General features: G+C 38.4%; 1 protein-coding gene across 2 annotated transcripts in view; it reads right to left on the bottom strand.

Annotated features, from left to right (window-relative positions):
• Positions 1–14,522, bottom strand: part of HGF (hepatocyte growth factor) — a 127,205-nt gene extending 112,683 nt beyond the window's left edge. For both annotated transcript variants that reach the window (XM_044280125.1, XM_044280126.1), the window contains exon 1: positions 14,409–14,522. In XM_044280125.1, the coding sequence (XP_044136060.1) occupies positions 14,409–14,457 (49 nt within the window). In that variant the 5' untranslated portion in view covers positions 14,458–14,522. The remainder of the gene's footprint in view (positions 1–14,408) is intronic.
• Between the last annotated feature and the right edge of the window lie 4,023 nt (positions 14,523–18,545).

The following is an 18,545-nucleotide window of genomic DNA, read 5'->3' as shown; positions in this document are numbered from 1 at the left end:
TCCCCTTTAACTCGAGAGCATAAAAACAGAAATGTAATTTAGATAATAAAACACCTCAAAAGGACATATTATACTGGATTTAAACAATGAATTCCCCTATTTCTGACTAAAGGAAATTACACATCTGAACACAGCCCACAAGAATACTATTACATGTTATTTTTACAGTGACATTTGTATAGTGTATATATTTTCCTTTCAGTTTCTGCCTGCTTTTAGTTTGGAGTACATGGGAATGCTGCACAGCTGTAATATTTCATGCAGCAGGACAGATATGGCATGTGATGGGGATATGTACTGATATTTAATATCATTTGCACTTACCAGAAAAACCATTACAGTTTTTTTTTGTTTTGTAGTTCAGAGATCACCTATCAAAACATTTTCCAAAAGTCATTACTGTCTTTTCAGTTTCCTTGAAATGTTTAAAATTACCAAAAACAAAAACATTCTCAGCTCAAAGACATCTCTCTAATTCCAGTTTGCCTGTGGTCAGCATTTCACTTGCTGGGATGACTGTCTATATTGATTATCATGGTTTAGATTGCGAAGAATACTTTACATAAGTGGATATATTTTTTTAAGTAAATAGAGTAAATATGACAAATTTGGGATGAATTTCGGATGTATTATAAAAACAATTGACTTGTTTGTCTGGATTACCTTGCTTCTTTAATGCTTTTGTTTGCTGGATTTTATTTCATGAAGTTCTACAGAATAAAAAAAACTGTATTTTTTATTGTCAGAACTACTTATGGAATGACTTATTTTAGTGAAATGCTTTATGGACCAATATAATAAATTACATTTATAGTTATATATATATATATATCCTACAAGAAAACACATACAAACATGCACATAGAGCAAATTCCAGTTTTATGGACTGTCCTAGAAACTCTAGACACATTTTACACTTACCAAAAAGTTCCACTATTTTCTGACCAATATGTAAACCAGAAAAAAACATAAAGGTGCTGAATAGGCAGCTCTGATCCATTAAAGCATGGACTCCACAATACATCTGAAGTAGTCCTATGAAATTGCACCAAGATGGTAGCAGCAAATACTTTACAAATGTTGTCCACCTTTCATCTATGTGTCACGTGACCCAGTAACATGACACATCACCACCGCAGCCATTGTGTCATGTGACGTAAAGCAAATAGGATGTTGATGCAGGTCTGGACTAGCAGCACATGGGGGGGGGGGGGGCAATATAGATGTATAGACGGAGCCATTGGCATCCAGAAAGTACACTCACCATTTTGGGTCCAGCCACACTGGAGTGTCTGAAAACCCCCCACAAGAAACATGTAGAATCCCTCAAAGTCCCGTAAGTTGCAAGATGTGGCTTCCATGGACTTGTTTTTCAAGCACATCCCAGAGACACTGAAGGATATTGAAATCTGGGACATTTGGAGGCCAAATTAATACTGCTTGTCATGTTCTTCAAAACATTCCTGAACAAATTTGCAGTGTGGCAGGACACATTATTCTACTAGAATAGGCCACTTCCATTAATGAATACTGTTGTCTTGAACGGGTATATTTGACCAGCAGCTAGGTTTATGTGGGTTGTAGGTGTCAAAGTAGCATCCACACGAATGCTAAGACTCAAGTTGTTTCCCAGCAGAACATTGTCCAGAACATCACAGTTCCTCCACCAACTTGCCTCATTCCCATAGTACATTATGGTGCCATCTCTTCTTTCCCAGGTGTGCAACACAAATGCACTCAACAATCCACATGATGTAAAGCAAAATGTTATTCATCACACCAGTCCACCTTTGTTTATTGCTCCATGGTCCAGATCTGATGATATGTCCATTGTAAATTCTTTTGGCAGAACGGGGACAGCATGGCCACTACACAGCCTCCTTACACAGCAAGCAGCAACAATTTGTGCTACAGTGAATATTTTTGATTTTGCTTCTCACATCAATGAGACTTGGGCACTCTTGACCCTGTTGACAGATCTACAGGTTTCCTTCCTTGGACACCCATTTGTCAAGGGCAATAGTAACACCCATATGTTAACTTATTCATAATGTACATTTCTATGAGCAATAAAAGATGAATGATGTTCCACAACCATTGTTTTATGAAGAATACGAGTATTAACTAAAGCACACACTTTCTGTATCATTGACCATACTTTGTATACAATAATTCACACTGGGCATTATGCATAAAGACTGTTCTAAGAAAATATATTAGCGCTGCTCATAGCAACAACCTATATTCCAGATTTTATTCTTCAAGAACATTTGTATGAATAGAACTGTGGACACCAAATAGGTTGTTTAAAACTCTGAGATACTCAACTAGGATTTTGTTATAATAAATATAGACTTCAGCAGGAGCTTAATAGAGGAAAGCACGGGCTCTCTGAGTTTGGGCCTTTAGGGTAAGTGTCAATTTGTGAGCAACTAGAGATCAGTAAATCTGCCAAATGCTCATGTTACAGATTTGTCCTGAAGTCAGAGACATAACTACAGGGATCCATCTGGGATCCTGGTGTCTCATACATCTACGATTCACTGGTCAGTAGTCAACAATGCATACATTGATTCATGAGGTCTGAGATCTGCTTTTAATAAATCTGAATGAATACTAGTACAATTATTTCATCCATTGTACTCTGTTGATTGTTGGAAAACTGTGCATCTATCTATCTATCTATCTATCTAGCCATATTTTTTATTTGAGGCTTGGAACCTAAATTTGTCTCTCCTGTGGGACAATTAGAGCTTGCCTTCAGGTTTACTTGTACACGTTGACCTCCAGTTTTCCAAGTTAATATTCCACTTAAATAATTGGCTTCCAGATGCTGCCTTGATTTCATAGAACAAATTGCGGTCCTCTACAGTTTTACAGAAGTCCTGGTGATATAGATTGCCACTCTTACCATTTGAACAGAAGATGGCTGTTGCTCTACAACACAGTACCAGGTTGTATTAGGAAGTGACATACTGTGCATTGCCAGCATCTGAGGCAAACCAAGTATTTATCTCCCCCTAACCTGTGGAAAATCTCCTTTTTTAAAGAACAATGCCCTAGCCGCATATGGAGCAGGATTAGCTGATGATCTCCATACACGTCTCACACTCCGCTGATGTACTATTGCCTGAAATGTGGCAAACGGGTTCTAGTCCTAATTCTCATTTAGGCTCAATGCCCCCAACTAGTCCCACTGAGTGTAGTAGAAGTAAAATTCCTACTGTGCAGAATAAGGGGGACAGGATTCATCCCACTACTACAAAGAAAAGTAACCCTAGGGCACTGGAGCAGTGCACTGAGTAGTTTTGTGGCCTGCAAGGGGGGGCGGGGCAGCATGACCTACAAGGAAGCCAGGCACTCACTGAGATGACTTATCAGAGCATGCTGCTGGGTGATCTCATGAGCCGCAACCTTAAAGGGGTTGTCTCAGTTCAGCAAGTGGCATTTATCATGCAGAGGAAGTTAATAAAATGCACTTACTTAATGTATTTTGAATGTCTATATTGCTTCCTTTGCTGTCTGAATTCATTTTTCCATCACCTTATACACTGCTCATTTCTAAGGTCATGACCACCCTGCACTCCATCAATGGTGGTCGTGCTTGCACACTATAGGAAAAAGTGCTGAACAACATTTCGGGCAAATTGAATGCCCTTCATCAGGCTGATGTACAAGAGATAGAAAAGGTACATATAAATACATAAGGTTACAAAAATGATCATAGCGACATGATTCTTGCATAAAAGGTGTTGACATGATTAGTAATTTTTCAAACCATAATTTCATCATATCATTTCATACATAGGGTTTATCCATGCATTTCATTACATTTCAAGTGTCAAACAAATTTCTTACTAGAGGGTTCCCAAATCATATCTTACAGGAGCACATCAATAAAACAAAAAAATCTCTCCAGAACCGACTTACTTACATCCAGACCTCCTAAACATGACTGCTAAAAAACATGTATTCCATGTGTTACCACATTTTCCCATTTGAGCCACAAAATTAAGAAGATCATAAACAAACATTGGTGCATCTTGTCAAATAACTTTCCTAACATTTTCTCTGAAAAAGCTCTCATGTCCTACAAGAGGGCAAGAAACATAAGAGACAAACTATTCCGATCTGATGTCGGCTCTAATAAGGGGCACAGCATACAAAGTACCATCACAGGTACTGCCAACAAGGGCATATATCTATGTTTATCGTGTGCAGTATGTGGGAACATTACAAAAGGCCCAACCTTCACACATTCCACTACGGGTAGAGTATACAATATTCAGGGACACTTCTCATGCCTTTCCAGTTACATTGTCTACCTTATTAAATGTCCCTGTGGGTTGGGATATGTCGATAAAACCACTCAGAAAATTAAAGAGCGCATATCCCAACATAAATGAAACATACCTACCAAAAATATAGATGCCCCTTTGGTTCAACATTTCATAACAAAGAAACATGCAGTCAGCCAATTGCGATTACAGGTCATTGATTGGATACCCCCTTTAAGATGGGGTGGCAACTGTGAACTGCAGTTACAGGAGAGAGAGATGTCGTTTGAACGCTCTGCAACCTAATGGACTGAACAAAGATTACTGTCTAGATCAATTGAACGTATAATAATTTTTTGCCTAACTCACTTTTCTCCTTCGTTCCTCTAGGGCCTGAGCTGTCTAATAGCGGGTGGCGACACCCGAGAAGCACGATCCATGGTCCATGTTGGTATATGTTGCTCCATAATTTTTGTTTGTCAGAATTTTTACTTGTCATACCAGTGACCCTGCTCTACATACTTCCATACAGTCGCTGTACCGACCACAGATGGTCTGCTTCTCATCCTAACACCATAATAATTATTTGAGTCTCAGCCCCTCTCCCCCTCTTCCCCCCACCCTTTTTGTCTGTACATACCCCCTATCCCACAATTGACCCAGGGCTATTGCAAACTACTTTGCCCTCCTGGCACACCTCAGCTATGTTTCCCTTGGCCTGATTTATTTATACTGTAATTGGGGCATTATACTTTCATTTATACTGTAATTTTGACATTATTCCCTCCTCTGTTGGGTATTGCCCTTTCACAATATGGTGCACCATTTACTCTCCCTTTTATGCGCCTGTGCACATGTCATCTCGATTTATTCCCCCTCTTACCCTGTCCCAAGATGGCCTCTACACCCCTCTCCACCCCAAATATGCATGCGCATGCTGCGGTCCGCACAGCGCATGTGCACTTATCCCCCTCCCTGGCCGGCCCGCTCACAGCGGGCAAGTTTACACAGGACGCTCACTTCATCGCGAGGTTAGGGCGTGCTCTCATGCCTAGATCAATCCCACCTACACCAATCAGGACATTCTCCTGCCCATTCAAACATGGCGCCACAGCTGTCCCAACACGCCTGCTCTCCCTGCTGTCAAGTGAACACACTTGGTAAGCTCATACAACTTTGAATTTACATGCTCTTGTCATATGTATCCTCACAGCCAGGCCGCTCATGTAAGGCTAAGTCTCATGGTTCCCTCACTTCAAGTCCTGTCTATCACAGGCTCCAGACCCGGGTCTTCCTGACATCTATTCAGGGTAGATTTCCTACCTGTCCCCTCCATCTTCACCACATATGTACTCAGCATTCTATGTACTCAGTCTTTCCACATATGAACTCAGCTTCTTATGTACCCAGCACTTATGTTCCAGCACCCATTTGCTTCTCCACTTTTTGTCTCCTATCACTGTGTGGTACAATAGCCCCCTGGTGGTCATTCTCCTGATGTACTAATGTAATATAAAGTACTGTAAAATGATGAAATGTAATGAAATGCATGGATAAACCCTATGTATGAAATAATATGAGGAAATTACAGTTTGAGGAATTGCAAATCATGTCAACACCTTTTATGCAAGAATCATGTCGCTATGACAATTTTTGTAACCTGTTGCATTTATACGCACCTTTTCTATCTCTTGTACATCAGCCTGATGAAGTGCATTCAATTTGCCTGAAACGTTGTTCATTGTACCACCATATCAAGCATAACAAAAATTGGTGTGCTGTCTGAATTGTTTAATACAAATGGAGTTCCAAGAGGTGGAGCCAGGAACACACCCTTAAAGAGCACCCACATCAAGCAAAATAGAGTGCTGTGATTACCTTGGATTACTATAGGAAAAAGCGCTGGCCTTTCTCGTGGCCAGGACCATGGGAGCGCACACAGACTGTGGCTTTTTCATACAGTGTGCAAGCACTGCCACTGCTGTTCGATTGCAGAGCGTCCGTAACCATGGAAACGAGCAGGAAGCATTATGGAGAATGACAATACATTAATAACTGCCTTGTATTAACGTTTTCTACATGATAAATGCTATTTTCTGAAGTGAGACGACTACTTTAACTATTCTGTGCACATTGTGTGGCTTCAGGACATTCACTCTGCCTTTGGCAGCACCGTGCACATCCCAACAGCACAATTTAGCGAAAGGTTCGCTGAATGTGTTGGTGGGATGCGCTCACACAGGGCGCTGCCTGCTACAGACAGAGTGTAAGGCATTAAAAATTAACAGTTCGTCAGAGCCGTGCGCCCTCCTGCAGTCCAGCCCCCCTCACACACATACAGTCCATGCTAACCACTGGTATTAGGAAATCCCCTTTGCTCACAGTGTGATTTAAGAAAGAAAACAAACTAAACCTCCAGAAGGGAGAGAGTAACCATAATAATAATAATAATAACAACAGAAACATTGTAATCGTGACCAAACAACAATGCAAACGAGCCAATAAACTAACCCAAATGATTCATTCATTATCTTTCTTTTCCAGTGAGCTTCTTCTTGCTACTGCAATGACTTGACATTTATTTTCCAGCAATATATTACGAATCAATCGCTATTACATGCTCCTTGCTGGCAAGGCTGAAATGACTTCCTCTCTGGCAAATGCAATTATTTATTTAAAAGCAATCAACTAGCAGACTTTACTAACAGCTCAGAGTTCACTGCTATATGATCTTTATGTCCTGTATGATGCAAACTCCGCAGATAACTGCTGCCTTTGTCAGTTTCCTGTACTTATTTTGTAACAATGTGAACTGCATAAAAAGTGATGCAACCACAAAGTATAATACTAAAAAAACATTGTTTACTATCCCATAACCCGAATCTATTGGTAATCCCCAATCTGACAGTACTGCATAAGCAGTCCAGTGTATTAAAAAAGTGATAAGAAGATTGCATGTCAAAGTCCCCTTGTGGGACTAGTAAATGATTGGTTGGTAATCCCCAATCTGACAGTACAGCATAAGCAGTACAGTGTATTATAGAAGTGATAAGAAGATTGCATGTCAAAGTCCCCTTGTGGGACTAGTAAATGATTGGTTGGTAATCCCCAATCTGACAGTACTTCATAGGCAGTACAGCATATTATAGAAGTGATAAGAAGATTGCATGTCAAAGTAAATGATTGGTTGGTAATCCCCAATCTGACAGTACTTCATAAGCAGTACAGCATATTATAGAAGTGATAAGAAGATCGCATGTCAAAGTCCCCTTGTGGGACTAGTAAATAATTGGTTGGTAATCCCCAATCTGACAGTACTTGATAAGCAATACAGTGTATTATAAAAGTGATAAAAAGATTGCATGTCAAAGTCCCCTTGTGGGACTAGTAAATGATTGGTTGGTAATCCCCAATCTGACAGTACTTCATAGGCAGTTCAGTATATTATAGAAGTGATAAGAAGATCGCATGTCAAAGTCCCCTTGTGGGACTAGTAAATGATTGACAAAATAATTAAATAAAGTTAAAAAAAAACTTTTTTTTCCATTACAGAAATAATATTTCCTCCACATATTTGGTATTACCAAATCCATAATGATCCACAATGCACAATTATCATATCAATTATCCCACATGATTAACACTGAAAAAAATGCTAGAATTTAAGTTTTCTGCCTATTTGCCACAAAAAGCACAGAAAAAAGGGATTAAAATGTGTTATGCACTCCAAAATGATAACAACAAAAACTTAAAGTTGTCCCAAAAGAATAAAGCATTCACACATCTCTGCAGAATGGAAAATAAAAAAGTTATGGTTCTTGGGATGCTGCAATGCAAAAACTTTTTTTGAAAGGGTTTTTAATGCGCAAAAGTAGTAAAACTTAAAAAACCCTATATGTATTTGTTATTGCTATAATCATACTGGCCTACAGAATAAATGTTTTTTACGCTGACAAATGAACACAGCAAAATTTGCAATGTAACAACACACTGGCAGTATTGCTATTTTTCCCATCCCTCAGAAAGAGTTAATAAAAGTAAAATGAACAAGCCCTTATATGGCTACATCAAATGAAAAATAAAAAAAGTTATAGCTCTTGCAATGTGATGCTAAAAAAAAAGAAAAAAAAAGCTTGGTCACTGAGGCCCAAAACTATGAAGTTAAGGGTTGCCATTTGCACTACTTAGACAATTGCCAGTGTTTCGACATAAAAGCGGGTAGGACACAACCTGCAGTTCTTTCCAGATAACAATATAAATACTTTTCTTCTTTCTTCTCACTTACATAAAAAAAATACCCATGAAATGATTGATTTGTTTTATTATTTATTTATTTATTTTACCCACTTATACTTTATAGTGTGGACATATTCCACAGAGCTTTACAGACATTATCACTTGCTTTTTCTAGTGGAGTATACTGCAGTTTTCTTTCCTTGCCGCCTCTCAGCATGTTTGCCTTCCGGCGGCACACATGGGCTAGCATTAGTATGGATCCGGCAGGCTGTTCCCCCCCACATTAACGCTAATGTGAAAGTAGACTAAGTTCCCTATCGTTATGTCTTTATATATTGAAATTTATAAATCTTTAGGCTCACATGAATGATTTTTCAAAACGGATCCGTCCCCATTGACTTACAATATGTGTTAGGACGGATCAGTCTTGCTCCACACCACATTGCGGACAGAAAAACACTACTTGCAGCGTTATTCTGTCCACAATGGGGACGCAACCAAATGGAACGGAATGAATTCTGGTGCATTCTGTATCGTTCAGTTCAGTTTGTTTTGTCCCCATTGACAATGAATGGGGACAAAATAGAAGCGTTCTCCCCCCCACTATTGAGATCCTATGATGGATCTCAATAGCGGAAAGGGATAGCGAAAGTGTGAAAGCAGCCTCCAACACGGATTAGTACCTTAGCACTCTGGTACTTGGCCCTCTGATATAGTTTATATGAACTTTTATTTAGGCAATTCACAGAAGAATCAGATGTCAGTAGATGTTGTCATTTGGGGGAAGGGGGCAGCCATGGATTACGGTGTACCGCTAGACAGCACTTTCACAAGCGGTAAGCCCTGTTCCATGGCCACTTCCCCCCAGATTTTGCACTACTTGCTGCTGCAATCCATCCCTGAAGAAAAGTAATTGGACTGATAATGTTTACTTTTATCTGTTTCTTCTGGGGATTGGAAGTCTTTGTGTCAGTGTCATTTGGACAGGTTGCAGATTTCTTAATCGGTTAAGACTAGTAGGGCTACTTCAGTTAAGAATGGTAACACAGGGACATTGGATGGATAATGACAATAAAAAATCTTTTCATTACACATTATTATGCAATGTGTCGGCTTCACAAATCATACATCTGCACAAGGTCCACCCGTGGTGCCTGATGTGACTCATTGGCCCTAAGGCTGGGCTGCTGAAGAATACTTAAACCACTCAAAAGACCCACGCTGAATGTTTAGGTCAGAATTGAACTATGGATTTTCTGCTGGTTCAAGCTGGTTATTTTGTCTGGCATCATTAACATAATGCCCTTCTGAGCCATGTGGCATTGATGAGCCTAACATCAGTAAGTGCTAAATAGAAAGAAAGAGGGTACGTGTCAGCACCCTACTAGTATGACTTCAAGCAAAGGAAGTCAAGTTAGTCATGCTGTTTCAAAATGTATGTGGTTTGGCATAATTACTTTTATGTGGTGGATTACTTTTTAAGTTTTAAGGATTATATATCTTTTGCCATTAATGTGAAATCAAGATTTCCGTTATCCTATTTTTACTAAAATGAGTAATTGTGATTATCCATGACTTAGTGGGCCTTCACAGGTGTTACTGAAGGCCTAATATCTGAATGGAGTGAGGTGAACACAGTGTACCCCCACTAATAAGCTCTTTGGGAGTAAATTTGGCACTGGAAATAGTCATCAGAGCTAAACAGCTCCATCCATTATAATAAAATTAACATCACTCTATCTGAATTTATAATATTAGCAAATTACAACACAATGCTTTATATGTTTTAAAAAATTATTGAAGAGCTACGATTTTACAGATAATCAGGGGCAGACTGGGAACTCAAAGTAGCCCTGGAAAAAAATAAAATAAAAAATAAAAGTCGCTCCATGTAGTAGGTGAATCAAAATTTACAGCAGGTAGGGCAACAAAAATAGGCAGAGCCAACACAAGCCAAAAGTAGGCGCGGGTCAACAGAATTAGGTAGGGCCAGCAATACTGTATTGCAGGACAAAATACCACGCCAGCAAAACTAAATACCACAGTGCAGCATAAAACACTGCTGTATCACCATTCTGAGGATGATGACACAGTTGTATTTCAGGAGGACACCTGCAGCTGCTGGCCATGTGGCTAAGTACCTGATGCTCCTAGCACTAATTAAGAGCATTAGATCATTATGTACCAGGCCAGTGGCCATGAAGCCAGACCACTCCTGCAGATACTTGATAACTTATGAACGTGCACTTTGCAATGCATTTTTTTTTTTATATCATTCGGATTTTCTACATCTGCAGTGTGGCTTTCTTGTTCTTTTACATCTTCAATGAAAGAAAAAAAAAGTTTTAAAACATACAGCACATATTTCTAACAGTACTGACAGCCCATTACTCAGATAGCACAGGCCTGATTCTATAGTTTGTGTAAAATGTATTTAACTGGAGATTTAGAGGACCGATAGTTAGTCCTAACCTAAAGTTCGACAAGTGAAACTAAACCAGACAGAAATGGTGCATGCTGTGAGATATATTTGACTCATCTTGTTGAATGTTCCATACTTTTCTCTGTTTTTATGCCAGTTCTTGGCTGTCTTACTTGACATCATTATTTTGCCCCAAACAAATGCCCACTTTCTAGACACTTTTAAAAACTGTCTAAAAAGGTGTAGAAAATTTGTAAAACACACAATAAACGTAAGGCATGGTATGTATGCCACTCTTTCTCACTATTTGAATCTCTGATTGGTAATTAAATATGTTCACGTTATCTATTTGGTGACCTAAAGATGCTTTATATGCTACAACTGAGAATAACAGTAAGAATTCGGATTTTGGCATGTTTCCCAACAACAGAAGGCAATGTTATGGCACAAACCCCTCGCTAATTATACACCTAATTAAATCCACCTTGTTAAAGGGCCCCCATATTGTTAAGGTCAGAGAAGTAAGGAAAGTGCAATGTTCGGGGTTCATTAAAGACAATAATACAGGATGATAGTGATGATATTAATATTATATTTCTTCAGTAGCAAAAAATACAGAAATTTGTGCTGCGTATAACTGCATTTTGGCAAAATGCCTCTCCATGAATAAATATGCTCTCTCATTATTTAATTGAATTAGCAAGTGAGCTAATTCTTTAGGGAATGTTCTGTTCTTAAAGCTTCAAGCCATATTTCTGAAACCTCAAAATGTTATAAATAGCACTACTGACATTCATATGTTCCACAGATAACAACATACAACTGCACTAAGCCTGGGCCACTGGCCCAGTGCCAGCCTCAGCTCCACCAAGGAGCTATCAGGATCTGATGCTTACTCATTGCATACAGCTTAGACACATTCATATGTGCTAGTGTATGGCTCACTGCTCTCAACAAATAAAGCCCATGTTGATTATCAGTCGGGATATTTCTACACTGTTTTACATGTCACGGACTGTTACTCATAGACATGACTACTTTCTATCTGTATAAAGACACAATCCTGCTCAAATTGTCCTTGAATGACATTTCACTACAGTAAGTTTTAAATTAGACATTTATAGAATTTAATTTTCTTTCCAAAAGTATGTGAATCTCCCCAAACCTTGTCTTTCACTGAATGGCAACTGTTAAGTATATGAAAGACTATTTAGTTGCCTAATAATATTTTACAAAATATCTCATTACCGTATTCAGTTATTACAAAAGAGAACATAAAGAACATCCATGTCAAAGTTATGTCACACACATTCCCATACACTGATGGCAATTGCTACATCCCACAAACCACTACTGCTATTTATTATGGACCACTGAGTCACCATTAGTGTCTTTTTTGTATAAACATCTGGTTGACATCATTGTCTAAACTGACACATTACAGATGGGTTAGAGCTAAGGTGTATAATATTAGATGGTACATTATTAATATATCTGAACAACTGCTAGGGTTGTGATTAGTAGCATGGTATACAGTATCTATAATTATCTTATATCTTAATTTGAAGTCTGAAATCCTGACTTTCTAACCTAAACTTTACCCTAAATTATATTTACACTTCAAACCGTATATTTTGCAGCTAGTTATTATATGTATGTATGTAGATATGTATGTAATAAATGGTGACCATTTATTCAGTGTAATTGCTTCTTGTCTAGTCAAAATAATCATTTTAGCCTTTAATATTCAGATTCTTGGATACATAAAGGCCGAGAATGAATATTTTGTACATAATGTACACCTATTGCTATAAATTTTGGTTAGGAAGCTTTTAAGCATGAATACACCAACTATTAAAATAGTAGCTATAACAATATAACGAAATATGTATGAGAACATTAAAGGCAACTCAATAGCTATAATGAGACTTGACAAAAATCCCCCTGTAGATAAAACCTCTTATACGTTTACAGTAAATCCCACTGCACCTATTGTACTCTAAATTAGCTACAATGTGTTAAAATGTGATATTGCTATAAAAAGTCAAATATATTAAGTTAATGAAAGAAACAACAAACACATAACACACTTCTAGTTGCTTCTGCTTGCAGCCATGCAAATCCTGTGGCATATGTTGGAAATACTGTAATGCACAATGTCTGCAAATATTCTCCTAATGCAAATCTGTAGTTAAATGGAAGCATCAAAACCCACTTCTTCCTCGCAGCAGAATCTCCTTTAAACACAACAATTGGAGGAAAATGACCCAATTTTGCATTTGCTATTTGCAATTCACTTCCTTATCATCAGATACAATATCTGGAAAAAAAAAACATCTCGTTTCTAAACCACAGACTGGGAAAATAAAGATTGTGTCACAAATGAATTCATACTGAATACTGAGGATGAAAATTGACTGGTTAATGCTGAGCTGAAGAATGTTTCTGTTCCACCAACAATTACACAATTAACCCGTTTGTTCCCAAAGCACCGAGCTCTTTGATCCTCCTATTTCCATAACCTAACTAATGTATGAAAAACAGCCTGCATGTATTGCTTTAATATAGTCATCATATACACACTGGTGATTTGAAAATAGCCTCCAGATAGGTATTTCAAACATGCATAAGACTTAGTAACTTGACTCATTTTCTTCTTGGTTTCAAAACTGGAACTATTTACAACAAGAAAGCCCAACATTTATTAAAAAGAATTCTGCTGAGACCATTGGGAGAATTCAATGATATAAATCTGATGCAGTTCATTTGCACTAGTTCATCCAGTTAGCAAGTGACCTCTATTTATTACAGGTCAGTAGGGTATCAATCTTCCCTTGATCTGCCAACATGATAAAGTGCACATCACATTAAAGGAAAAAATATTCCAACCAGAGGCAAATTTTCTGTATGATTAATTTCAAGCAACTTTTCTCCAAGTTTGATTTGGCTTTGCATATAAAACTATGATATTTTTCTATGCAGGAGCATAAATTAAACAAGCAAACAAGCCAAATGTTCCATAACCAGGGGTTAGAATGTAAATATATATATATATATATATATATATATATATATATTTACTTTACATTTATATCTAAATCAAATAATTACATGTTTAAATAAAAGCACAAAATGTTCGTAAAATCTCAGCCAAGCCTACTTCATATCAAGTCAATGCAAATTAACTACAAAATGAGATGTAATAGTTCCAAAAGAATAAAGCAAACAACATGTCGCTCAGTCTATAAAGTACAAAAAAGAAAATATTTGGCTTATATTGCAGATAATTGGTTGAAAATGGTTACTAAATGGTAATGACTACATCTTATTTCTCAATAATAATATAAATAATATATAATGCTAAACAAATTTAAAAAAAAAACTGTAGTAGATAACTAAGACATTGGAAAGCATGTGAACATATCTAATACTTGCAGACTGGAAGCAATGTCCAGTAAAGCAGCTTCTCTCACCTGTGCAGAAGATGAGTAGAGAAAAAAGTAGGAGTTTTGCTGCCCACATGTTGATCCTGGCAGATGTCACAGGGATGTTGACTGACTGCAGAGCACCATTCAGTAAAGAGATGTGCTTCTCAGCAGCTCCTCTTAGTACTCTGGCTATAGCTGGATGACTCCTCCTTCCCCTTCCCTTTGCAATAATAAGAATGGCTTCTTTGCTAAGCACTGGTAAAAGTTCTCAGTTGCTTGTTAGGTTACAATGTCAGTTGTTATAGGGATTTGCATGTAAGAGATATATTGGATATTTGCTTAGTAGTAGCATCCCCTAAAGGCAGCTACACTGGTACTGCAGGGCTTTATGGATCCCAGAGGAAGAGGCATAGCAATCTTATCTGAAATCTGATCAGTTAGACTTCACTTCAGAAGACATTCATTCAGATAAGATCTTTTTTCAGCCCGTCCCCACCCATAGTGGAGGAAAGCAAAATTTTCAGCACTCAATGACACAAGCCTTAAGTCATTGTGTTGAAATGAATTCTCCTCTGCTTGTGAGACTGTACGTAGTTATAATGGTAATAAAAAACAAAAGCACACTATAGCCAGAATACAAAAATTTAACAAGGGTTGCCCATCAAAAGAATAGGTACTTTGTTAACTATTGTTGATACAAATATTTGCAAGCATATGTGCTTGTTGGATCCTTCATTGAGAGATTAATTCTGATTGCAATATTTGGAGAAAGGATATTATTCTTAACTGAGGCAAGAAAAATACTGGCCTGGATCAACATCACAGATAAATACTGTACGTTGAACTACATGAAATTCTCTTGTTTTTAAACTTTAATATCCTGTATCATGTTACTTTATTACTATATCTTCAAACACTAATCGAGCACTAAACACTTAGGATCTAGTTCATAGCCCACAACAATGAAACAGATGCTGGAAAAACAAAACAAAAAAAAACTGAAAAAATTACATGCCATATAGAAAACAAAGTAATACATAATAATTAGTGTTGAGCAAAGTGAAGCATTCAAGTGGAATTTGGTCCAAAGTTTAGCAAAACTCGCAGATTCGCAGTGAATCTGAAATTTCCTTGCGCTTTGTGGTAACTACTCTTTTTTTTCCCTAAAATGGTAGTTGCACATGTTACAAAGTGAAAGTAAGAAGCTCTATAACGCAAGATCACCCATAATGCCATGCAAATAGCCAGCCCACAGATGGATATCCCCTGTGATGTCACAACCCTATGAAACCCTCATCCTGTGCGGTCTCTGTGATTGTCATGTGAGCTCAGCCTAGGGATTGACATGGCAAGTGCTCATGCGCTAGGGACATTGTTGCTGCAAACAGTTTTAAAGAAAAATATTGGAGAGGGAGAGTGCAGGGAGAGTGCAGGGAGAGTTATGCTGCATCCATTTTATTTATTTATTCCTACATTTACTTATTCCTATATCAACCATAAATGTAATTCAATTCAAATAAAATGGAAGCCTTTATTATTCCAGTGCCAATACCATCCAGTCTGCACCCCATAAGGGGGCTAGATCTTAATGTTTAATCTTAATCCTCAGCTTTTTCTGGATTTTTTTTCTTCCAAATCCTGCTTCAAAGTCTCCATGTCCTACCACCAAAAACCAGCAAGAGCCAGAGAGAGGAGGAGCTGTATGTTCCTGATGAAATATTCTCATCAATAATATATGATGTGAAAAAGGAGGAAAAGCAGATGGCAGAAGAAGGGCTCCCATCTGTAGCGCAGAAGAGTGCTGGGGGTTGGAGAAGTGGGTATGCTAGAGCTGATTAATATTCTGTGTTTACTGTCAAATAATCTGCAGGAGATTGCAGGTAAGAACAGCAATAATTTGCATATTGTGCCCCCACCTAACCAGCCAAACCCCATACCAGCAACCACCCCTATTTAAAGGTGGCACACAGCCATTAACAATGAAGAAGGACTTTACAGTGAGGTCTTCATTATTAAATGAAGAGCAGCTGAGGGCTAATTGGCCATGCGGCTCTTCACCACAGCATGGCTGCAACCTGCCCACAGCATGTTTCAAAACTTCGCTCATCTCAAATAATAATATAGTATTTTACAGCACTATGGTGTATAATGGCTCTTTTAACACATTTCTGTTAAAGGAGTCATAATTCTGACATATAAACAAAACAATAAACCAAGATTTTCAACAACAAAAATTTTTCAAATGTGTCCTTCACTCTTGGCTCAACATATCTCGAGATGTGTGGTGCAAGATGATTGGTGCAATATTGTATTTAACTTGTTAATGAGAAATTGGAGTCCTTAACCAAATTTGAACAACGTGAGGTTGTATATATTTGTATTAGTGGCATCAAGATGGCAACAACATCATAATAACCTCCCTTTCATTTAATTTCCCCATAATTCTAAAGGGATTTATCTGGATCATTAAAAAAATGCTTTTTTATCCATGTGTCAGGTATTACATTTTAGCCCCAAGCCTGTGGATGAGTTGCAATACCAGACATAACCTTTGGGTAATACTGGTACTGTTTCCAGGACCAGTAGGGACATAACAAATAGGACCAGGACCAGTAGGGACATAACAAATAGCATAAGTCACCCTCTTCCCTCCAATAAACCCCTGGATTAATGTATTACTCCAGGTGCATCTGTACTAAGAAGAGGCGAAGTGCAATGTGTGAGTCTTAGCAGCACTCTTGAAGCCACATAGAGGCAAGCACTAGTCCCTCTGACTGAAAAGTTTTTCCCCTAATTTACTGCTCCACATGTATCTGTGCCAACAATTTTGGCATGTCACCTGGAGCATACGAGGAACAATTTGTAGACACACAATAATGTTTGCCTCTGCAGATGGCATGTGGCTAGCAGAGCCTTTAGCAGAGCATCCAGTACTGGCATAACCATGTCAGCTGCCTGGTGATTATTGTATATAACAGGACTGCTCCTCCCCTGGGGTGTGAAAATGACTGGCACAACCAATCTTAGGAATATGGGCGGAAATTACAGCACAGGCCCCCTCCTTCCCTGTATTGTCCTGTGCTGATTTTATATGAATTTTGTTTGTTTTGCTATGCGTATTGCCCAACCTGTCTGCTCCAGCCCAGAAGTCAGCAGTACAGGGGGGAGATAATATATTCAGCTTAATTTTTCGTCTACAACCTATCTAATTGATATTGGACTCCACCTAACAAGCTCCACTTCCAGGAGACCCCGGAGAGAAAGAGAATTCTTACCTGGAGTCTTGAAGACAGTTCTGGGGAACTGCTGCTGAGGCCAGCACCCTAAAAGGATTCCAAAAGAATGCCCATTGTTTGGGATGACCTGCATGAGAGGACACCTCCTGAAAAAATAAATTTGGGGGGACCATAAGGTGGTTAATGAGCACTCAGGGCAGAAACACAGACAGTGTGTGATTCCATTATGGAAATGCCTATATGAGTAGATTGTGAAACACAATACAAAATATGCCCCTTTGTATAGGTAGCATATACATTTATATGTCCCTTAAGGGTGAGTTATAGGACACAGTGTCCACTGACACACCATAGGTCCTGGAAAAAAATTGGTACCGGTGATAAAAGAGTGCCCACAAGAGTTTCCGCAGAGAGGCACAAATAAAAGACATTCAGGTATTGAGGTAAACAAAAACCCAAGATGGATAATTAGGGAGGGGAGAATAGGGAGAACATACAGACTATCTTCAGGCATTACTCAGCTGAGTGTCATCTGAAAACAGCATGGGACACAATATTACACACCAGAGGACCATACGATGGGTGGTTAGTAGGATAATCTAGTCAACTACTTGCCCAGAACTGGCCTTAGTTAAAACAGACATATGAAATCTGGTTATTTACTTCTTTAAGTTTAACTCTCTGTAATCAAAAAATCCACTGAGCCTCTTTCGTAGTAATCCCTTGTTGAGGTTACTCCTCTAGGATGGCTATCTGAAACTGAATCTTTCAAAAACGGAACTGCTTGTGTTCTTCACGTCTATTAACCTACCCAAACCTGATATCTCCCTCTCAGTGTGCGACATCATCACTCCTAGGCAGCACACCCGCTGTCTCAGTGTTACATTTGCCACTGATCTTTCCTTTATCTCCCTATATTCAGTCTCTCACCTGCTCATGTCGCCTG

The sequence above is a fragment of the Bufo gargarizans genome, chromosome 2 (assembly GCF_014858855.1).
Source record: "Bufo gargarizans isolate SCDJY-AF-19 chromosome 2, ASM1485885v1, whole genome shotgun sequence".
NCBI classification, from domain to species: Eukaryota; Metazoa; Chordata; class Amphibia; order Anura; family Bufonidae; genus Bufo; species Bufo gargarizans.
The sequence above is the reverse complement of the archived record's forward strand: the minus strand, read 5'-3'. Positions and strand labels throughout refer to the sequence as shown.